The sequence below is a fragment of the Trichomonas vaginalis genome, chromosome V, assembly GCF_026262505.1.
Source record: "Trichomonas vaginalis G3 chromosome V, whole genome shotgun sequence".
NCBI classification, from domain to species: domain Eukaryota; phylum Parabasalia; order Trichomonadida; family Trichomonadidae; genus Trichomonas; species Trichomonas vaginalis.
This window is the reverse complement of record NC_067207.1, coordinates 27,051,944-27,075,676: the sequence shown is the minus strand read 5'-3', so window position 1 is coordinate 27,075,676 and position 23,733 is coordinate 27,051,944. Positions and strand designations below refer to the sequence as shown.

At 29.0% G+C, this 23,733-nt stretch overlaps 10 protein-coding genes and 2 pseudogenes across 12 annotated transcripts, besides 2 other annotated features; 6 read left to right on the top strand and 6 right to left on the bottom strand.

The window, feature by feature from the left end:
• Positions 1-16,096: part of a mobile genetic element that runs on past the window's edge.
• On the top strand, positions 1,281-1,517 carry TVAGG3_0410920 (N-acetylmuramoyl-l-alanine amidase family; the record flags this gene model as incomplete). The annotated part of the gene is made up of 1 exon (XM_051233084.1): positions 1,281-1,517. The coding sequence occupies one exon, from the start codon at positions 1,281-1,283 to the stop codon at positions 1,515-1,517; it is 237 nt and encodes a 78-aa protein (XP_051102814.1).
• Positions 1,542-1,757, bottom strand: TVAGG3_0410910 (uncharacterized protein; the record flags this gene model as incomplete). Its single annotated transcript, XM_051233083.1, has 1 exon — positions 1,542-1,757. The coding sequence occupies one exon, from the start codon at positions 1,755-1,757 to the stop codon at positions 1,542-1,544; it is 216 nt and encodes a 71-aa protein (XP_051102813.1).
• Positions 2,397-3,273, top strand: TVAGG3_0410900 (annotated as a pseudogene). Its single transcript has one exon. A coding segment is annotated over exon 1 (877 nt).
• Positions 5,335-5,677, top strand: TVAGG3_0410890 (uncharacterized protein; the record flags this gene model as incomplete). The annotated part of the gene is made up of 1 exon (XM_051233082.1): positions 5,335-5,677. A coding segment is annotated over one exon (343 nt), but the record flags the coding sequence as incomplete, so codon positions are not given.
• On the top strand, positions 7,267-8,318 carry TVAGG3_0410880 (uncharacterized protein; the record flags this gene model as incomplete). Its single annotated transcript, XM_051233081.1, has 1 exon — positions 7,267-8,318. A coding segment is annotated over one exon (1,052 nt), but the record flags the coding sequence as incomplete, so codon positions are not given.
• On the top strand, positions 8,644-9,036 carry TVAGG3_0410870 (phage tail repeat-like family; the record flags this gene model as incomplete). Its single annotated transcript, XM_051233080.1, has 1 exon — positions 8,644-9,036. The coding sequence occupies one exon, from the start codon at positions 8,644-8,646 to the stop codon at positions 9,034-9,036; it is 393 nt and encodes a 130-aa protein (XP_051102810.1).
• On the bottom strand, positions 11,459-12,031 carry TVAGG3_0410860 (DNA/RNA polymerase superfamily; the record flags this gene model as incomplete). The annotated part of the gene is made up of 1 exon (XM_051233079.1): positions 11,459-12,031. The coding sequence occupies one exon, from the start codon at positions 12,029-12,031 to the stop codon at positions 11,459-11,461; it is 573 nt and encodes a 190-aa protein (XP_051102809.1).
• On the bottom strand, positions 12,144-13,525 carry TVAGG3_0410850 (DNA/RNA polymerase superfamily; the record flags this gene model as incomplete). Its single annotated transcript, XM_051233078.1, has 1 exon — positions 12,144-13,525. A coding segment is annotated over one exon (1,382 nt), but the record flags the coding sequence as incomplete, so codon positions are not given.
• TVAGG3_0410840 lies at positions 15,395-15,972 on the bottom strand (annotated as a pseudogene). The gene has a single exon. A coding segment is annotated over exon 1 (578 nt).
• Positions 16,097-17,421: 1,325 nt separating the features above from the next.
• Positions 17,422-18,002: a mobile genetic element.
• Positions 18,003-19,822: 1,820 nt separating this feature from the next.
• Positions 19,823-21,118, bottom strand: TVAGG3_0410810 (tropomyosin family; the record flags this gene model as incomplete). Its single annotated transcript, XM_001301496.1, has 1 exon — positions 19,823-21,118. The coding sequence occupies one exon, from the start codon at positions 21,116-21,118 to the stop codon at positions 19,823-19,825; it is 1,296 nt and encodes a 431-aa protein (XP_001301497.1).
• A 56-nt stretch (positions 21,119-21,174) lies between these two features.
• Positions 21,175-22,179, top strand: TVAGG3_0410800 (SUMO transferase protein; the record flags this gene model as incomplete). The annotated part of the gene is made up of 1 exon (XM_001301497.1): positions 21,252-22,166. The coding sequence occupies one exon, from the start codon at positions 21,252-21,254 to the stop codon at positions 22,164-22,166; it is 915 nt and encodes a 304-aa protein (XP_001301498.1).
• A 149-nt stretch (positions 22,180-22,328) lies between these two features.
• TVAGG3_0410790 (cyclin-dependent kinase inhibitor 2C-related family) lies at positions 22,329-23,078 on the bottom strand (the record flags this gene model as incomplete). The annotated part of the gene is made up of 1 exon (XM_001301498.1): positions 22,329-23,078. The coding sequence occupies one exon, from the start codon at positions 23,076-23,078 to the stop codon at positions 22,329-22,331; it is 750 nt and encodes a 249-aa protein (XP_001301499.1).
• Between the last annotated feature and the right edge of the window lie 655 nt (positions 23,079-23,733).

Below are 23,733 nucleotides of genomic sequence, written 5' to 3'. Positions count from 1 at the left end.
GTATGTAATGAAATAAACAAATATTAAAATTATTTTTTGATAACAAGAAAATTCCCAACAGAAAATATTTGAGAGTAGTATATAGTGCGGGTTTTGTGACTTTTTTTGTAAACGTAAGAATTCATACAATATCAAGTGATTTTGTATCATTTTTTTTAACATATGAAGTAAAAAATGTATGATTCTTACGGTTTTTATTCTTACGTTTTTGAATAAATCAAGATTTAAAAAATTTTCAAAATTGTAAGACATTTACACTAAACCCATACATAATGAAATAAAAAAATAAAAAAAAATAAAAAAATAAACTTTAAAAATTCATGTCTTACATTTTTGAATAATTTATTTTTTAATTTGTATGAAAATGAGTGGATCAAGATTCGTAACCGTCAATCAATTAATGGATGCTCTTTCACCAATTCTTGAAAATGTTAAACAAGTAGATGTTTATTTCGATGATTATGTAGAAAGTTTATATTATAAAGGTAAGTTTAATATTAAACTATTGCTTTTGCATTTGATAATAAATTAATTGAAAATGCAAAAATTTGGGAATTAATTCCAGATATTGAATATATAACAAATATTAATGATAAATGGTTTAAACAAATTCCAACCACAAAATTGTAAATTAATGATCAAAACTGAGGAAAAAGAAATTAACGGGTTTAAATATCATCCAAATAAAGTTTCAGAACTAGAAAATGAAAAACTTCAGAAAAAATTAAACGATAGACTTTCAAATGATCGTATTGAAAAAATAAATAAACTAGCAGAAGTTGCATTTAATAATGAAATATTTGATGAATATAACCTTGAACTCAGTGATGAGCTTTAAGGACCCGGGCTCAACGAGTCATGATTTATGAAATCAATAATTTGATTTATTCGCTCTTCAATAATTTCTATTCTTTTTGTTAAATCATCAATTTTCATTAATGAGGTGATTCTTGATTGAGGAATAGATTTCAAACTAACCACTCCTTTTATTTTTGAAATTTTGAATCCATCAACTTTAAACATTTTATTCAATTTACATGTTGTCAATTCTTCAAATAATTTTTTATTATTAGCATAATAGTCATTAAATTCATCAACAGATGAAAAAAATTTTATTTCAGTAATTGGTTTAACAACGTTTATTTTTTGTTGAACATTTTCACTTTCATTTATTTCTTCCTCCTCTGTTTCATTTATTTTTAAAATTGGTTTCATTTATCATTAAATAAAAATTAGAATATAAGTGATGAAATATATTTTTAATTAATATTAAATCAGAAATGGCGGCAGGATTCTTTAAAAAATTATGGGATGGAATTAAGAAAGCTGCAGGTTGGGTTTATAAAAAGGTTATTAAACCTGTTGCAAACTTTTTGGCACCAGTAGCGAAAACGGCAGGAACTATCATAGGTGGAGTATTAGGTACTAAAGCAGGTAATCCGGCGATGGGAGCACAAGCAGGTAACGCAATTGGTGGAATTGCTGAAGGAATACTTAATAAAATAGGGGGTAAATAGTGGAAAAATAAATAAATATTATTTTTATCTTAGTATTGGTTGTAGTCTTTGATAAACTTTTTCTCCTTTATTTAAAATTTCTCTTATTGGGGCAGCTTTTGGTGTTATTGATTCAGCAACGTCACTAATTGCTTCTTTATTCTTAAATATCCAATTCGCTCCTTTCTTCATTGTTTCCCAAACTTTATGCGCTCCTCTTTTTACTTTATCCCACAGTTTCTTAAAGAATCCTGCAGCCATAGTTGATTATTTCATTAAAATTAAAAATTCATTTTCATATTTTAATTTTGATTTTTTATTTAATAATAAATGACGACTAACTATTTGGTGCCAAACACTAAACCAATTAATGGAAATGTGTTTCATTCATTCGAAAAGATAAATGAAATATTTGCAAAGAATGACGGAAGAAGATATTATAGAGAACTTGAAAGTTCATGCTATGACTCTGATGCTCCATATTTTGATGATAAACAAACTCATTTAAGAATTACAAATCCGGCTCATGATGTGAACCAATTAGGTGACACATATATTAAACGCAAAGTTAAAGCAACTCTAGTTTCAAATAAAGCTTTCACATGTGATGCCGCTTTTAAATGTATGCGTTTATTCGTTGGTTACAAATCATCAAATCAAAGCTTTAAACAATTAGAAGTAGAAACCGAAAGAGGTGATGCCGGTTATCTTCAGATGGATTGCGCCCGTGAATCTTTCGCATTTGCAACATATAAACCAAAATCAGAAAGGAAAGTTAAAAAGTTTGTTCATTCGTTATATAATAATGTTCAAAAATATGATAACTCAGTATGTGGTAAATATATTGACCCTTCAGAAGTTTTCAAGAAAGCAAATGAAGAAGTTGATATCACTTTTGATATGATTATTCCGGTAAATGATTTGTTAGCATTTCAGGCGTTCGATGATTATCCTAAATCATTTGGTGAAATCATTCTTAAATATTATGTTTTCAGGGATACTTTAGTATTTTGTCAGGTTGACCCGTTAAGAGTTGCTGATTTACAAAATTACGTTTATGAAAAGATAACTGATGAAAATTATGAAAAGATTATGAATCATGTTTATAAATATGATCGCAAATTCCAACAAATCGGACTTCCTGCCAAATTAATTACAAGCTTAGCCGCTACATCTGCTGACGCAACAGTTGATGACGTTATTATTTCATGCACAAAGATGGAAGTTTTAGAGGATAAATGCATTACACCAGGATACGGTTTAATTGAAGAATCAGTTAAAGCAATACCACGTTTATTCAGTAAGGAAGATCCATTCATGATTCCAGCTCAACATATTGACGTTCGTTCACTAAATGGAGGTTGCATCACTCCTGAAGGTATCAGTTCAGATTTCTCATACGCTCTTCATAATGTTACAGATGTTGTGTTAGCATTTCCGAAGAATGCAATGCAAAGAACGGTTTTAGAAAATCCAATGCTTCGAGGTCTTCAGGTCACTATAGATTCCAGAAACTTCCCGATCAAGCGATGACCACAGTGGGCGACATATTCTTTACACGTATGCTTCAAGCTTCTGATTTAGATGGAGTGAATGAATGCACGGAAGAATACGAGGACTCATTAACTAGACCACTGAATGATGATAATGGCGTGCCATTAGCTAGAACATGGAAAGACCAAACTTCATTCTTATGCACTATTCCAGTTCAACGTGATGGAGCGGGTATATTCTTTGATGGATTAGAAACTTTCAACTCACAAGTTACAGTACAAGTGAAAGCTTATCCAATCATTCAGGGTGTAAATGACACTTACTGTTCAAAGGTGACAAATCCTCCTCAGGTTTGGTTTACTAGGACTACGTATTGGACATGGACACCGGATGAAGGTTTGAAATATCATCCAACAGGTACACCACCACAGTATAGAAGTTCATATGATGAAATATTGATGAATAGAAATGTATAAAATTATAAATTTATTTTTGATTAAATGGATTTAAATTCTGAAGAATTAGCGGGAGTATATAATACATACGTAGATGATATGATTAATGAAGCATTGAGTGATAATAGAAATGCTCTATCTAAGGAAAAATTAATGAAAATTCCATATTCTGAATGTTACTTAAATTCAATCACTGCAGCAATTGGTAAACAAAATAAAAGGTAAAACATTAACGATATTAAAACAAATTATCATTATTGCTAACACTTCCCCCCATTCACATGTGTTAATTTATATCAACCGTTCAGGTTCACCTTCAGATGATACATTTGAATCTTTAAAGCATTTAATCAAAATTCCAATTATTTATTTATCACAAGAAGAAGCAGAAGATTATTTAAAAAACTTTTTAATGTATAAAGAATTATATAATACAATCAAGAAGCAAGGATTAGAGGATAAAATTATTGATAAACAACGGGATGAATTATTTGAAACACTTTCTATTTCAAATTTTGATAGAGAATTTTTGCATTCACTCATTTTTCTAGATGATGCGGTGAAATCAAAACTAATAACAAATGAGAAATCATATTTTAATCAGTTATTAACTCAATGTCGACACATTCAGTGTTCATTCTTCATGGCTGTTCAATACTTCAAAGCATTAAGCACAAACATTAAATCAAATCTATCAACACTTTTCATTTTCAGTGGTTTTAGTCGTCAACAGTTGAACGTTATGCTTTATCAAGTGAATTTACCAATGAGCATTAATGAACTTTACACACAATATCAACAATTAGGTGAACATGGAAAAATAATAGTTGATTTAAATAAAGGATGTGTTAAATTTGATTAACTTTTTATAATTAATTTTTATTTTTTATTTATAATTAAACATGACAGAAATAGCAAATCTTTTACAGGTTCCATTAAAACAGGGGACAAACAAAAAGGGGGTGTGTATAATAGAACTATGAAAGTTCCAGACGGAATGAAAGAATTAGTTCATATTGTTGCTGGTCTTCAAAAAGATGTAAAACAAATGAGAAACGTTTTAACATTACCAGAAGCTCAAGCATATGCCAAACGTCAAGGTCCAAATTGGGAAGCACATGAAGCAGACATTACAGGTCCAAATGGAAAACCTGATGGTATAAATGAAGTTTTCGTTACTGATGGTCGAGGTAATATTAAAGTCATAAATGGTTACAAATTAACTGTATCTGATTATCCTAAACGTAAAGCATATAATGAATGTTATCCTATGCAATTTGATGAAAATGGAAAAGCTGTTAAACAATACATTGGAGAAGGTGAACATGGCCCAATTAATTCATACCGTCATAATCCATATTCATATTTCAATGAAGAATTAAACGCTATTGAAGAAGGACCGGATGGATTACCACAATATGTTAATCAGTTTGATGGTCAATATGCAAATTTGAGACCTGAAATTCCAGCTAAGAAATTCTTTAAAGTTGCTTTATTCGATCCAGTGTTCAATGAACAGAAAGAAGCAATGAAAGCAGAATTTAAACCAATTCAAGTGGCAAGAATTTCTTCATCTTCACTTGCAGAAGCGTTCAAGGAATTGATAAAGAAACCACTTTATTCTCAACAAGGTTATAACTTTGATTTAATTAAAGAAAGTGATAGACGTAAATTAGAAAAATCAGATGGTTTTAAGAATGCATGTAATGAAATGATTAAAGATATTGTAAATGATGAAATAAGACTGGAAGAAACTCAAAGCAATATCAATAACATTATTGGTGCAGTTACAAAGAAAGTATAAGCAAACAATGATGAACCTTGGGATATTACCGTAACAACTAAATAAAACTTTAAATATATATTTTTCTTTTTTTATTCAATTATAAATGAGAAGACGTTTCACAAGTCAAAAGAACACTAACGCAAAAGCAGAGATTACGGTTGGTTATAACGTAAATGATGATAAATCACGAATTATTCAAAATGTTAAAGTTAATGTTAGCCCTGAATTAACAAGGTCAGCAACTCAACCAAATTTATTAACTCGTGACTTACCGAAGAATGAGGAGAATGAAGAAAACCATGAGAATGGAGACCCAATCATTTTATCTGAACCCGGTAAAGAACCCGTTGAAATCCCCACATATCCAACATACCCCCCACCTCTTTCATCAAACATCGAGAACCCAGGAATATACGATTCCAGTCGCAATGCGCCATATAAAATAGACATTAATTCTGAATTAATGAAAATTTACCGTGATATAATAACTGATAATTATGATTCAATAATAAATTTAATTGATCAATCCGGTTTAATTATTTTACCTTATGAATCATTAATTCACATTATCGCCATTCTTTGTGATGTTCAAGATTCAGACGTTAAGATTCAATTTTTCATAGATGATGAGGTTTCATGCTGCGGAACAGTTGCAAAAATAAATCCTATAAAGGATATTAGCACAATTAAGATATCAAAGAACGGAACAACAACTGAACTTCATTTAACATATAATGATATTTATAATAAAATAGTTGATGAATATAAAATATCACTTGAAAAATTCTTTGTTAAGGCTATTTAATATTCAAGCATTAACATTATTGAATAATAATCCTTTGAATCATAATCAATAATAATTGACCTTTCACCAGTTTCTATCGTTTGTTTTATTTCTTTTTGTTCCCCACTATCTGGATCGGTCATTGTAATTGTTTTTGTTATAGTATCAGCTTTATCTTTAACTTCAATCTTTTTTCCATCAGGATATTTAAACCAAAATTCCAAAAATTCGATATTGTCAATCTGTTCATATTTTAATCTATCAATTGCATTTTTAATACCATCTGAAAATCTTATGAAATGGTCATTATATGGGTTTGATTGAACTAAATTTGAATGAAGTGAAATATAACCCGATGATGAATATGACATTGACTCATATTTTCTGAAAACACTGAAATTTATAACATGAATGAATTTCTTATTCGTTGAATTTATGAATTCTTGAGGTAATCTTATTCTAGTTTTATTTATCACTGGAAAATAACGCTTTACCATATTTTTAATCGTAATAAAAATGTCAATTATCAATATTATTTCGAATAATAGTTGTGAATTAAATTTAACAGTTAGTGGAATTTATAATGTTACTCTCGTTTCTGTGAGTGGTAAATTTAATCCCATTCTTTTAGACCCTTCAGATTATATATCATTTATTAAAGATGACCTTGAAAAAACGTATGATATGTATATAAATAATGTGATAACGAAATGGGATATTAACACAATTTTAAGTTATTTAAATGAATCATTTATCGTTTGGTATGAAGAAAATTTTAAATCAAAACCTGATAAACTTTTTGAACTTGATGAAATAAATAACCTTATTAAATTCCCGCTGAAAATTAAATTTTGTACTCCTCATCTTCGTTCAATGTTGGGGATATTAAATTTTGAAAAAGATGTTGGGGATGTTTTGTATTCTGACACTGGTTCCAATTTCATTTTAATCAAATGTGATAAAGTTAATACCCCAATGAGATTTTCACATCAAACATTAGACCCTAACTCTTACCCATCAATACAAAACATTTTATCCATCAACTTAAACATATTTTCTTTATCATATCCGTTTCAATTATCCGGGAATTCATTTATTCTTCATTCAAAAGATTTATCAAATATTAAATTTAGAATAACTGACCTATTTGATTGTGATTTAGAATTTATGAATGAAATATTATGGCAATTTCAAATAGAAAAAATAGCTGATGAGATAACAGATTAAATATTTATTTTTAAATCATAATAAATGATTAAACAACAGCAACCACAGCAACTTAAGGCACAGACCATTACTTACGCCACATATGCATATAATTCAAAGACGGCAGAACAAACGCAAAGGTTGAAATATGGAGATTTGGAGATAGTATTGAAAAATGACCATTTTGAATTCGTTTGCAAGGGTGGTGCAGTGATATCAAATATAAAAGAAATTTTATTTATGAATTCAAAAATTAAAGGAATAACGGATGATATAACATCAATTCCACCAGAAGAACAAAGATATTACGCATTAAATGCATTTCCTAAAGTTTTGAAGATTGGAAGATTTAATTTAAATGAGGAATTCATAGAAGGTTTCCTAAATGACATAATGAAGAAGGCAGATAAGGAATATGTGGATAGTGAGTTAATGAAGAAGGCAGATAAGGGACTTGTGGCTAGTGCATTAATGAAGAAAGCAGATAAGGAATATGTGGATAGTGCATTAATGAAGAAAGCAGATAAGGAATATGTGGATAGTGAGTTAATGAAGAAGGTAGATAAGGAACTTGTGGCTAGTGCATTAATGAAGAAAGCAGATAAGGAATATGTTAATGAAAAAGATAATGAAATTATCGAAAGGGTTGAATGGTACCATGAACGGACATCGAAGATTTTAAAAACTAAAGCTGATACAGGATGGGTTTCAGAATGTTTAGACCTTAAAGCAGATAAAACTTATGTTAACGATGAGTTAGAGAAGAAAGCAAATAAAGAATATGTGAATGAAATATACCAAAGTTTGATAGGAACAACTAAAAATATTGAAACTATTGCTGGTGACTTTTCCGTCTATGAAGAAAATAAATATTTTAGAGGGCAATTGGTACATTCCTTAAAAAATGGTATGCGGTGTAAACTCATTCCGAAAAATAACAATGAAATGTATGTAAGTTATAAAAAGAATGATGACACACAAGTTAAAGTTCCATTAGACAACAACTGTTACTTAAACTTATATGGAGACGAACAAAAGAAATATTTAAGAGTTTATGAAATGACGGATATGACATTGTCTAACGTAGCTCCAGCACCGTATTATTTCGACTCTGGAGATGATGTCAGAACACCACATGTAGATGAACAAAGGCTAACATTATATTTAGATTATTATAGATATAAAAGATATAATGCAATAGAAAAAACGAGAATAGTATATTATTATATAGATGACAAAAATAAATATTATAGTCAAGATTTTACATACCCTGAAAACATAAGATTATATTATAAAAAATATTCTGACACAAACCAGAAGAAACCCGAAATAGTTACACTATATTTTAAGTTCAAAAGAGACAATCCTATAATATCTCATATGTTTGATTTAATGAACCCAGTAGGTTCTATTTATACATCTATGGATGTGAGAGGTCCTCAAGCAATGTTTGGTGTTGGTGCATGGGAACAAATAGTCGACAGGTTTTTGTATTGTGCAAACTCTTCAAAGGAAACAGGGGGAAGTAAAACGATTACAGGTGAAAATTTACCTGCACACAGTCACTACATAGATTTAAGTACATCTCAAGCGGGTTGGCATAAGCATAGATATTGGGATTGGTCAGGAATGACAAAAGGTAAAGGATATGATGTTAAAGACAACGTTAAGTTTGCCATAAATTGTTACTGGAGTGACACTCAGGGAGAAGGAAACCATACACATCGCGTTTCAGGATATACACAAACAACGGGACAAAGTAAAGATTACATGCCACCATTTATGACTGTATTCGCATGGTATAGAGTTCAATGAACGCTCAATGTTTGTGAAACAAACTTTAGGAGCTCCAAAAGAGCAAACAGCATAATTTAAATTTTTATTTTAGTATAAATGAAGATTCTACCATATGGTGTTATTGGAAGAGATAAAGATGGAAACCCAATATTTGATCCAAAGTTAAAATTAAAGTTACTGACAAGACAACAACTTGAAAAGTTGCTGAAACCAAAACAGAATGAAAAATGAGAAAATGAGAAAATGAGAAAGAAAAAAAATTTAAATTATGCAATTTTATTTTTATCATAAATGACCAAATTAATTAAGCCAACTATTTCTAAATTAATGATACCAATGAAATCATTTCGTGGAGTACTTATCCCAGGTTCTTCACAATTAGCCGGGGCAAGTGTTGTGACTCAAGGTGGAACATTAGCGAATCCATTCAAATTATTAACTAAAGATGAACTTAATAAAATGATGATAAAATAACTGATAACAAAATTTTATTTCACTGCTACCATAAAAACAGGTGAAAAAACAGGTGAGATCTCACCTCTTCACCTAAAATATATTTTAGGTCAAAGCTTCCACGAGAGAAAAGATTCCTCATTCGCTAAGGATTCCAAAAATGAAAAAATCATTGATTTCGGCTGAGAAAAAACAGCAAAACCCTTCTTCCACGGGAACAAAGAAATAAAGAAGAAATAAAGAAGAAATAAAGTAAATTTTTTATTTATTCCCGTGGAAGATAGAGCACTTTTATGACACTTTTTATTCACGACAAACAAGACAAACAAAGAAAATAAGAAAATACGGCGCTGTCGCGGAGTAATAAAATAAATCGGAATTTCTATTAATTTATTGTTAACCTCAACTAATGCATTGCCGTTAATATATCTAACAAATTCAGCTATTGTGTCAAATCTTCGTCTTCTTTTTGTCATTGATTTATCAGTTTTTCCATAATCGAGATGAATCAAAACTTTATCCCCTTGTTTAAAATTCATGAGCCCCGAATTAATTTGTTCACGTTTAACATCATTCAACCTTTCCATTTGCTTTCTAATATATTCCCATTCTTTTGAAATATCATTTTTCATTTCCACTGGTTTCATGTTTATTGTTCTATGCCATGTATTATTGTAATAATATACTAACTGTTGTATGATGGAGTCATGATTTCCATCCCAGTATATCTGACCGTTAACCCCTAACGCATCTCTAAGAGTTCTCATTACCGCATCAACTATTTTATTATGAAACGTATATGGAGAGGATGAAAAGTAAAAATTAATTTGTGGGAAATAATGAGTCATAGCTGCCTGAAATCCTTTATCACCATCACCCCTGATATTATCTACTCTTTCATGATCTAGTAAGTATTGAATAGCTCTTCTTGTTTCCTGTTCTGTTTTCCCTTTCACTGGAATGCAATATAAATATCTGGTGTTAATGTTAATGGTAAATAAATAAGTAACGTTTCCTTTTGAATATTCTAAATGATCGATTTCATATGAATATGGATATGGTGCAAATGAAGGGCGACTAAATTTTTCCTTTAACGGTTGAATTTTTGGGTCAATTGGTTTATTTAATATCTTGAAATCCTTTTTAAAATCTTTTTGTTTCTTTAATGTTTGAAATGGATATAATAAAGTGAATGATGAAGGATTAACTGAAGGAGGAGGTGGTTTTGGTGTTGCAGGTACTGTCGTTAGAGGTTTTGGTGTTGCAAGTGGTTTAATTTTATCTGCTTTGATTTTGGATGATGAAGTTTTGGAATTCCTTCCTTCCTTCATTAATTCTGGATGTATTCTATTCATTTGTTTTAAATATGCTGTATATAAAGGTTTAATATACTTTCCCGCTTCGAGTTTATGTTGAAGGATGAATTCCAAAAGTTGATCTTCATTTAAAAGTCGGGCTGAATATGGTTTAACTAATGAATCATAAATTAAAGCTTGTGCATCATTTATGGTCTGAAGGACCTGGGCGTTTTGCACCTTTTGTTTTTGCTTCTTTTGCTTTTGCGGCTCAGGATTATATAATTTATATAATTCATCAATATCTTCTTCTGTTAATACTTTATTTTTAAAATCTTTCAATTGTTTCAGTTGTGATTTAGTTTTTCCCTTTGAATATTCATTATTTTTAATTTTGTCTTTAATTTTAGAAATTATTCTATCATGATATTTCAAAATTTCATTTTTATAATATGGATAATAATATCCATATCATCACCCGTTATATTATTATTATATTTTTGGAGATATGATTTTAATTCATAATAACTAAGAATTTTTTGATTAAGTACTAAATCATCAATTAAATTTTCTAAATCTGCGTTATCCATTTATATAAAAATAAAATAAATGTTTTAAGGGTGCCCACCTCTTTGAATCATAGTATCAAAAACATCATTAACGGTTCCTTTTGTCTCTTCTGTGGCATTTTATTAAATAAATGGCATACAACATCCATTTTCACAACACACAGCCTTAGTGTGTGCTCCTGTTAATGCAGTCTTACCAATTGTTAAGCGAGTCATTGACCCGTTTTTAAGTTGTAAATTAATATTCTGACCATCAAATATCACTTTATCATTTATTATATCCAAATAATTTTTAGGTGTTAATTGTTTATTTTGTCGTAAACTAACTCCTTTCATTTTTTGTGCAATCTTTTTAAAATCACTTCCATCAATTGAACCGTTGAATGATGTATAACACTTGGGGCATAAAGCAACCATGTTATCACCTTGTTTCTCAATTGCTAAACCCAATAACTTCTTCTCATGTGCTTTTTCTTCAGCTTTATTCTTTAATTTAGGTTTAAATTTCTCATTAAAACAAAAGAAATCAAAAGGTGCGAATTTGTAAATGTTTTTATCATAAAATTGTTTATCAGTAACAATTGCTTGAAATGCTTGAGTGTTAGGAAGATTTGGGTCGCCAGCGATTGCCCAATAAGATGAATCAGTATCACCTTCAATGAAATGAAAACGATTAACATTCATGCATTTATACATAAAATCATAAATGAAAACCAAATACCAGTATTTTGCGTTATCTAAAGTGAAGAATGCCTCTTGTAAACATGTATCACATCTATAAAATCTATCTTTAAGCATCACTTGATACGTATCTTCACCTATTTCTCTTATGTTTTTAAACTTATTTGACATACATGCAACGCGTGCCTTCTGTGCATTCATTATTTTAGTCTTTGCGTAATTTTGTGTATTCATTGCATCGTAACCATATGATCCATTAAGTGAAATCTTGCAAAATAAACTTTTTCCTTTATTTCCTTCTAATTCAGCCTTTTGTCTTTCGTTCATAAATTCGTTCGCAAATTCATTAAAGCAAGTGTTTTTCGTAAATGTTAAAATTGATTGAATATCATCAATGATAAAATGAAATCTGTCTATTAGATACCAAAGATAATAAGAAGAAAATGGTTGATATTGGTTGTGTGTTGATGCTAACTGAGTTAATTTCCTCTGTTTCTGGTCAACTGGTAGATTGTTTGATTTCATGTAATTATACATAAAACTGCCAATTGTTTTTTCATCTGTGATAATATCTAAGTTTCTTATTATTGGTAAAAAGTTTATGTAATCATTAATGTATTTTTCATCAATGTGACCCTTTACTTCAGCCACGAATAAAGTATTTTTCTTTCTAATTATTCCCAGTGCTTTTGCTTTCTTTGTTGCTGTATCACAAATGATAACACCATTCAATCTTCCCGGCATATACATTTTATGGTCAGTATATTGAATGAAATCATGAGGATTAGATGAAAATGATGAAGGATATAATGAATTAAAATCAACACCAACAAAATGAGTCATAATGTTGGTGGTGTCCTCATTTGATACAGTTTTAGTTTCTGGATTATATGAAAGTTTATTAATGTGCGTGATTCCTTTAAGATTAACACGATGTTGAACATTTGATAGACCACCAGTAATTCCATTACGGAGAATGTGATAAGCTTCAACTGAATCTAAAGTCATTGGTAAATTATTTTTTAATGCATAATTTCTTAAATTGATTCTTAAACGTTGAACATCTTCATCTTTATTTGATTTTACGACATTGCAATAACAACACATTAACTGACAATTTTCTTTGGTATGTGGTTTTTCATTATCGATTCTATCCAATGTTGGTTTATTAGCATATGTAAACGCTTTACCACACATTTTGCATTTAGATGAAAGGATTAAATCGTGATAGTATTGATAGTCATTCATTGAAACATTGTTTTTAGTATCCCTTTCTGCTTTTTCATCTTGTTTCTTATATGATTCAATTTTATATTTCCAATACTTTTTCGTTAATTCAAAACTTGATTCCACATTTTCTTCTTCTGGATATGTTTCGTTAGGATTGAAGTTCTTATATGCTAACGCGTAACGAATCATTGATGCATTCGATGATAAAGAAAGATTATGAAGCATGTCAATTTTATAAACAAATGTTTCTTCAATAATTTTATCAATTGGGTCAATCATAATTTCAACGTCTTTATTGCAATAATGAATAAAATATTCTAATCTATTCTCAAAATTTTTAGCATCATTGAGATATATTTGATAATCTGAATCGGATATAGTTTCTTGAGTTAATGCTGAATAAAATGAATCTTTCGTGAATGGTTCCTTTTTATATAATTCATCTTCGTAATTTTCCCACGTGATGAATTGATAAGGGAAAAAGGATTTAACACGTGATTTATTGTTTCCGAAATCTTGAGTGAATTGGTCTAATGTCCCACCCGCTATATAATTTCTGATGTCAATAAATCTTAATTCATATGGACAGTTTGTTTTCTTTACAATGATTTGCTTAAATTGAGAAGATGAACCCAGCATTGATTTTATTTTCCATTTTGCAGTGTTTAAATCACGAAGAATTAAATTTAAATCAAACTTTCCCGAATTAAAACCTATGATATTCACTTTATTAAATTCTTCATCTAAAAGCTCTTTCATTGCTTCCTTTTGTTTCTCATTTAATGTATGAGACAAAGTCCCCGCCGTTTGGTCCGTTTGCGGCTTCATTAATTCTTCATATTGTTCAATATTTGATTTAGCAACTAATGAACAGGTTGAAAATAAAAACTCAATCCAATCAGAAATAAAAGAATCACTCGAAGTTAAGCAAAAATTCCTCGTAAATGTTTTATCACGGTCTACGACCTCGCCGCTTTGCGGCTTTATTTTGACAGTTGATGATACCATAAATGGTTTTAAGTAAGCGTTCAAAGTTGCACATTCAGAAAGTTGAAGTTCTTCTTTAGTCTCTAATGTTTCGAAGTCAAAAGTAATATAATATCTTGTTGGTTTATAATATTCCTGCAAATTATGTGCTAATAGCCATTGATATATCTTCTGTTTCGTGATATGTGGTGCATATGGTTGTTGTGTGTTTTGCAATTGAACGTCTTGAATTAATCTTCCATTATTTTCTTTACATTTCTCACAATGTTTTAAAAATCTTCTTTGGTTTTTCCTTTCTGGATCATCACGGATAGAATAAACTTCTTCTTTGCAATATGGACAAACTTTATAGCCGGTGAGTGCTTCAACGTCTGTTTTCTGTCAGCGTGAAGTTTTCCACATGGACTCTGTGTTAATAAAATATTTACTGTTTCAAATTCTGGATCTATCATTATTGATTCCACTAATGGAAAGTCTACCTTGTTAATGTCTACGTCTTCTGGTTGAGGGTCACAATAATAAAAATCAATATTAACGTTTAACATTCTTGCTAACCTCTCACTTTCTGATGAAATGTCAAACCCTTCATATGCATCTATTGCTTCATTTAAATAGCTTCTACGAGTTTTAGGATTAACACCATCAGGAATGTTATAGAAGCGTTTAAATAACCTTCTACCTTCTGCTCTAATTTGATTATCATTCATTTTAGCTGTTCCGTTTTTGTTCATTTATGTAAGAATAAAAATTAAAAAAATAAATAAAAATAAAGTTTATTTTTTTAAAGTCCAGGGCTAAAGTCCATAAAATGAATTAAGAACACATAAATTTTTATCATCCGCGACGTGACGAATACATTTTAATTTACTCAAGAATGCGTACCCTGATACATTAAATCTAATTCCTGTCTTATTTAATTTCACAACTTTGAAAAGGAATGTATGAATAGCTATAAAATGATGAGATGATGTTTTATGGGTTGCTTCCATTTTTTCTGAAATAAATGAATATAATGCTTATACGTTTTCATATCTTTTATGTTCTTAATAATGAATGGTATAGACCTTTCAACTTCATCTTCCTTCGGTGCTGTTCTTTCATATGAAACATTATTGGTATCTTCAATAATGAAACCACAATCGCATAAAATTTTATATGTACCAATTGTTTCTTTTGATATTTTATCTAACAAATCAAAAACTTTATCAACACCTGTGCATTTATTTAAATAATAATTTGTGTAAATATCATGGTCTTCTTTCTTAATCGTATTTGTTGCATATGTTACATTTTTCAGTGCTTTTTTGAATTTTTCAGAATCAAGAGGAGGTGAAAGTAATATACATGGATAATCTCCATCGTCAATAAATTGTAACTTATGTTTATGAATAAATTTAGTACCTTCTTCTGAAAGTGTTTCGTCTATTTCACCATCTAATAAATTTTGTGTTGATTCTGAGACATAATTTTTATATCTTTCTTCATGAGATTTTTGAACTGCTGATTCTGAAGCTGGGATATTCATTAAACCCTCTACTTCATTTTCATTATATTTTTCAACTTCTCTTAATTCCTTAATTTTTTCATCTATTTCATCTCTTATTTTTTCCAGTCTTTCAATTTCATCATATTCATCATCTTTAATCCGTTCTTCATAATATTCAGGGAAAACATCAGGTTCTTTAGGTTTTCTTCTTCAGATGTGGATATAAGAAATTTATAACATCATCTTTATTCATTTTTCTATCATAATCAAACTCATTTAAAAACTCCGCGAATTTTTGACAATTTCTTAAATAATATTTACTAACCTCATAACCCGCTTCCTCTAATATATCCTTTATTTCCTCATTTGTGAATCCCAATTTTTTAACGTTGTTAGTTTTGACACTCATTTTCATACAAATTAAAAAATAAATTATTCAAAAATGTAAGACATGAATTTTTAAAGTTTATTTTTTTATTTTTTTTTATTTTTTTATTTCATTATGTATGGGTTTAGTGTAAATGTCTTACAATTTTGAAAATTTTTTAAATCTTGATTTATTCAAAAACGTAAGAATAAAAACCGTAAGAATCATACATTTTTTACTTCATATGTTAAAAAAAATGATACAAAATCACTTGATATTGTATGAATTCTTACGTTTACAAAAAAAGTCACAAAACCCGCACTATATACTACTTTTGAGACAAAGAAAAAAAGAAAATTAAAAAATATTACTCTCCTTTATATTTCATGAGATTTTAAATTTATTCTCATAAAATTGACAATTTTATACGTTTAGATGAAAATAATTGATTTTGCTTGAAATAAAAATTATTGTTTGCTTACAGCTATTAAATAGATTTTTGCTATTTTGATTAAAATTTGTTAATCAAATTAATAAATTTTTTGTAAATATCTTAAATATCTGGATCACTCACTGATACAATGAATTGAACGATAAAAATAATACAAACTCAACTAAGTTTCCTGTCTTTCAACTAAAAAAATTATGCAAATTAAATTAAATTGTTTATTCAAATATTAAACAAAGATGAAGTAATTACAGTTATCATAAACTTTATGAATAACTCTGTAATTGGTTCAGATTTTCGTAAAAATATTTTTATTAATATCGATAAGAATACGTTTACCTACTATCACAACATATCGATAAACAAGAGTAGAGTGATTTTTATCATCGAAGCTTTTTAAAAGCTGTAAGCTGGAAGTAAAAATCTTGTTTTTTCTGAGTTAGTTGTAGAACTATTGATGCACGAGTTATCATTGTGATGTAGAAGGATGTCAATGTACTGACTGAAGGATATGAAGTGAATTGAATTTCATTGAATTTCAATTTGATCAAAATTTGTTGAAATGATATGAATGTGTCAACATCTGTATCACTCTCTTTCACTCCTTCCCTATTTTTTCGAGAACGAAGCTAGCTCAGCTTTCGCTGAGCGAATTGACACTTTTGATGCCCTAAACGTACATACTCTCAAATTTATCGAAAAAAAATTATACCACCTAAACTAGTATATTCTTATTTTAAATATGATATTATCCTTAGAATCCACACTAGAATATATTTAAATCAACTTTTAAAAAAGTTCGAATCCTGCGCGTCTCACTTTTTAAATTTTCCAAAAGGAAAATTATATTCTCCTAAAATGAAAACAATTTTCCAAATTGACATCCTTATTATAATTGAAGAATTAATTATCAAAACAAGTCTAAGAGCCATTTGTCAGATTTTCCCGAAATGCAAGGTTAAGATTTTAGCAGCGACTAACTTTGAGTGTACATATATAATTGTTATACTGAGTACTTTCTATCTGTGTTACTTATTTGAGTCTAAGAGCCATTTGTCAGATTTTCCCGAAATGCAAGGTTAAGATTTTAGCAGCGACTAACTTTGAGTGTACATATATAATTGTTATACTGAGTACTTTCTATCTGTGTTACTTATTTGAGTCTAAGAGCCATTTGTCAGATTTTCCCGAAATGCAAGGTTAAGATTTTAGCAGCGACTAACTTTGAGTGTACATATATAATTGTTATACTGAGTACTTTCTATCTGTGTTACTTATTTGAGTCTAAGAGTCATTTCTACCATAGAACTAGATATTGTCTCTCATTAAATATATATAACTGTAAACTGCTTAATTCATTTATCTATTTAGATAAAATTATATTTATATAAGATTTCATGTTATTATTTCATCTTTATTATTTTTTTATTCCTTTGAAAAGTGACACTGGATAGTTTGTCCCTTTCTCCATCTAGAAACATATTAAAGTAAATTTTCATAGATATTTATATGATAAATATAGTTTAATTCTTAGGTTTAATTTTGTTTAATAATTGTTTCATTAAATATCCTATTGATGTTAAATTATTTTTCAGATTTTCTTCATTACCATTAATTGTCGATAAAACAGTTTAGATTTTCTTGATAATCATCATATAATGTATCATGCATCCATTAAAAGCAACAGAATCTATACATTTCAAAATGATTCAATTTCAAATGCCAAAAATGTAATTTTAAATCAAGATAGTATAATATTTATTGTGTTTATGAAAAAATATTTGTTTGACTATACATTGCTATTCGGGATTCATGGTTCTTGGATTTGTATTATATATATAATTTTTAATTGTATCTTTATTATACAGAAGAGTGTTGCCGACAATTAAATTTTGTTGATGAATTAAAAGATATTCTTATATTAGATTGAACTGGATGTTTGTAAGTATTCGATATCAAATAAAATATATATGCATCTAGGAACTAGATCACAGCAGATATAATATTATGTACATGTATAGATAGGTTTGATATGATAGTGCTTACAATGCTTTTTGAAGTATGGTATAAAATTATTCTTTCAAAATTCTGATGTTTTAGATGAAAATAGATTCAAGTAATATAGTTCTTGTTAACCCATTTATTAAAATACAAAAACATAATAATCAAAAAATTAATTTCAAATAAATCAAGTGTAATCATTAATAGAAACTATTCATTTAATATCGTCATCTATATCTTAATTGATGTGCCATAGAAATATCTAAATAAACTATAAGTATAAGCCTAATTCTTAAGAATTATCTAAAAATTATTGTGTTAGAACAAGGTAATTGTTTAAAATATGTTTATGTATAACAGAGATATAATAAAATCAATTTGTAATAGAATGCAAGCATTTGGATAAATAATTTTTCTAGCTTCGATTTTGAAGAGATAATACTGGGATCATGGTAGAAAATTTATTTTAATGCGTTCTAACCCAGAATTGTCTCAGAACTGCCAAATTGTAAAAATATTTATATTTATAACATAAGTTTTAACCTTCGATCTTGATTGGATATAATGACTGGTACTATGCGATTATGTGTGAACTTGTTTTTTGTGCATAGAATCTTAGGAGCAGCTGAAAAAGCTTTTTCCACGCTAAAACTTTTTTCCACGTTAAAAACCCCCATACTGTAAATATTCGAGAAACCAAAATTTCGCATGACCAAAAAAGTAAAATTCTGGCTTCGTAATTGCACGAAACAGCTTTGATTCATTTTTAGTAACAAAAAATACTATTAGATACTGTCTTTATTTCTATCGAAACTGTATTCAATCTTACAGTTGCCAGCATTTCTTGCCTGATTCATAGTTAAAGAATATTCCTAGAAAAATTAGGACTATCTTAGTATAATGTATAAAATCAGGCTACTTTGTGGCATATTTTAATCACTTTGAGATTAAACCATTGGATATAGGTATCTCTAAATATCTAATATTTAATATTCTAATAGGGTATCTCTAAATACAGCAAGATACTGATTGTTAAATCGATTAAGGATTTTTTATTATTCAAATGGCCACCATATGAATAAGAACACCGGCTACTACTTTGCCATTGAATTATGTATCAATGTGAGGGGTTGACCATCTATTATTATTGATTCGAATTAGATTCGCAAACTTATGATATAAATAAAATAAAAATTCTAATACGTAATCTATAACATTTTTAAATATGACACCTAATGTCATTATTTACATAACAAACATAGAATAACAATATCAAAAAAATTTGAATTAATTTGAAGACAAAACGTCACTTAAGCCTTCAAAAGCTTGCTGATGCTCAGATTGAGTTGAACTTGCATAAGAATAAATCTGCTTTTGAATCTGATCGAACTGATGCAAAATATCCTGAGTTGTTTTTTCCAATTTAGTGCAAGATTTTTCTTTCTCTTCATATTTCTTTTTGAGATCATCAAGTTCTTTATTAAGTGTTGGGAAACAGCTCTTCTGTATTTCTACTTGTTGTTTTCGCTTTTTGAGCTGATTTTCAATTTCATCAAGTGATTTATTATTTGATTCGCAAGCAGCTCTTCGTTTTTCGAGATCTTTCTCTTGTGCTTCCATTCTCTGGATTTCTGCGTTCTGTATCTCAAGTTTCCTCTTCAATCTTGCAATTTGGCCGTCAAGATCTTGTATTTGAGATTCAAAATCTGTATTTTGCTGAAAAGACTGGTCAAGTCTGCTTGTCAATTCTTTTAAACTCTGGCTACTTTGATTTACATTGTCTAACTCTGTTTGAAGACTGTTTAATTCCATTAATCTGACTTTTTGCTCTCTAGTGAATTGTTTTTGCTTTGCATCTGCATTTTGGATGCGTGCATTAGCTTCTAATAATTTATCTTCAAGATCTTCCTTTTCTTTAAGAAGCTTATTGTATTGCTCTTCATCGAGTAAATTCGTTAAGATTGTATTAAGTAAATCTCTTGCGCCTTTGTTAATACCCTCCTCTTGGTATTCTATTTCCTTTAGTTTAATTAATTCTTGGTCAAGTTCTTTTTGTTTATTTATAATATTTTGTTGTTTTTGCTTAAGTAATTTGGATTTTGATTCGTTTTGATATCGTATTTTTTGTAATTCTTCGATTTCGTGAGATTCTTGTTCTTCATGAAATGATTCTTGTGGAATTTGTTGTTCTAAACTTTTAATTTCTGTTTCTTTATCAATTATATCCTTATTTTCTTTATCTTTTCTTGCAGCTTGATCTGATATTCGCTTTTTTGCCTTTTCTTCTCGATCGATTAACACTTGTTCGAACTCATATAAGTTTGTTGCTAGTTTTTCAAGAATGCGTGTTCTATCGGCTATATTCCCTGAACTTTGTTGTAATTCTCTTTTCCTACGTTCAAATTGTTCGACATCTGCGTAAAATCTAGCGAGTTCTTGCAAATATAATTGTTCATCTGCAGATAATCTTGCTTCTCGATCAATTAAATTCGAATCTGACACACTAGAAAATGATTTTCCAAACGGCGAGGATCTTGGAAGTGTTTTTGGTGATAAAAGAGAAGAATGATGACTAAAACTCATTTTTCTGTTAATTTTTTCTTCTTCCTCCCCCTTTATAAATAATTTTTTTAGTCGACCAAGACTTGATTTAAAGGTTATTGCTACAAAACGATATGGTGAGCAAGAAGACAAAGAATGGATCTAAAATTTTCATATGCATTCAGATGATGAAGATCCAATATTTATTGTTAAGGGGAAATCGAATCAAAATATAAATATAGTTCATAATAGTTATAAAGAAAGTGATAGCCATTACGCAGTTTATCAAAACATCGAAACAATTCCACAAAATATCAAAGATATACTTTTTCAACGCAGTTTCTTTCCATTTTTAAAAGCAATAGATCCAATACATTCTATATATTTCGGCCCTCTTCTATTTGATCCAGAAACTCCAGATTTTTCTGGTCAATTTACAATTAACGAATTTAGTGCAAAATTGATCAATCCCGGAAGAGCTTACATCATTTGTATTAGTAAATCCAATGATCCAAAGATATTTTGGCCAGCTAAATTTTCATTTTCTATTAATTCCAAAATTTTCAATATACCAACTGGTAGTCCAACCCCAGAAACAATGAATTTCTGGATTGATATTACGAACGCATTAAATTTAAATCATACAAATACTATTAACATTTATTCTCAAAGAGCTAATGCATTAACATCATTTTATGTATTTGGTATTGTATTGCTTTCGTTAACAAATGCAGAACTTATACAATCAATTGAAAAACACGAAAATCAAGATAATTTTAATATTTTATACAAGAAAAGTAATCCAGATGACGAGGACGTTGGTGAAAAATTTATATCCTTACCACTTTACTGTCCTCTTAGCCAAGGGAGAATCTCTATTCCTATTAGAGGAGTTAATTGTGAACATTTAGCCGCAATGGATGCAGAATCATACTTTTCTTTTATGAGATTTGCTGGAACTTGGACATGTCCTATATGCGGAAAGTCTTGTAAACCTGAAGAACTTTATATTGATGATTGTTTTCACGAAATTATAAAAAGATGCCCAATGGATATGGAAGCTCTGAAGTTGAAATATCTTGGTAATTAATAAACTTGTATTAATTTTATTCATGCGAAAAATATTTTTTTTTATAATTCTTCAGTTTCATTTTAGAATATCTGATGACTATAAATGCTTACTTTGGTAAAGGCATTATCTACGTAAAATCATACTAGATTGCAATCTCCAATTTGTAGAAATTGAAACTATTTAAGTTGAAGATTGTGAATTAAATAGTTGACAAATTTCTTGATGGTTTTTAGACTCTGCAATTTGAAATGCTGTTTGATTGAATTTATCTTTTCTGTTGATATCAGCTCCATGTGAGATAAGCGCCATTGCTGCTTCTTTGCTATTATATTCTGCTGCCATATGAAGCGATGTACATTCATTATTATCAATTTCGTTGATATTAGCACTACGTGAAATCAGAAATTCAACCATATTTTTATTATTCTTCCAAGCTGCTAAATGAAGAGGAGTCCTTCCAAATTTATCTTTTGCAGATAAATCTGAACTGTGCATAATAAGAACTTCGGCAACTTCTGGGCTATTATACATTGCTGCAATATGAAGAGGGGCTCCTTCAAAATTACATCTTGAATTAATATCTGCACCAAGCGATATAAGAATTTCTGCAATTTCTTTACAATTCATTTCTGCTGCATAATGAAGAGCAGTTTTCCAATAGATATTAGACTTTGAATTGATATCCAGGCCATATTTAACAAGTACCTTTGCAACTTCTTTGCTATTGTAATCTGCTGTACAATGAAGAGCATTTTTCCCACTTTTATTCTTTGCATTGATATCAATGCCATGCAAAATTAGAAATTCTGCTGTTTCTTTATTGTCATTTTCTACTGCACAATGAAGTGTTGTATTTTTATTTTCGTCTAGTTCATTAATGATTGCTCCATTGGAAATTAGAACTTCTAAGACATCGCTATTACCATGCATTGCTGCATAATGAATAATAGATCTTTTAGAATGAGATCCACATAGAACTATAGGGGAATTTACATCTACACCATGTGTAACAAGATAAATACATAGTGATGGAATTTGATATAAAATAGGATAATTAATTCTTTCTTTGAAATCATTTGTTTGGTCTAAATAGATGAAAAATGCTTGAAGGTTATGATATTGAAAACATTCATCAATGCATAACCTTCAAGCATTGGTGATATGAAGATGGATAAAAGTCACTTTGCAATACATAACTTTCGTCAAAATCTTCTCTTTCGCTGTATACGATCAATGATTCCAGGTCATCATTCATAATAACTCTATGGATTGTGTGTTCATTATGAACATCGAGCGAATGAAAAATTGAATTAATTTTAGAAGAATTAAATTTTTTTCGTCTAATATAATTCCATATTCTTTATAAACAAAGTAATAAAAAACAGGAGAAAGATTTTCAACCTGTTTTGGATGATATTCTTCAAAAAACTTTTTGAATATATTCCAATATGACTTATAATAGCGGCAATTGAATCGAGAAGCTGTCGAAATTATTTGAAATATATGAGTTGGTAAAATTATTTTTGATTCGAGTAAATTGATTTTAATATCTTTGTAAATTTTACTTATTTCATATTCATCGAAT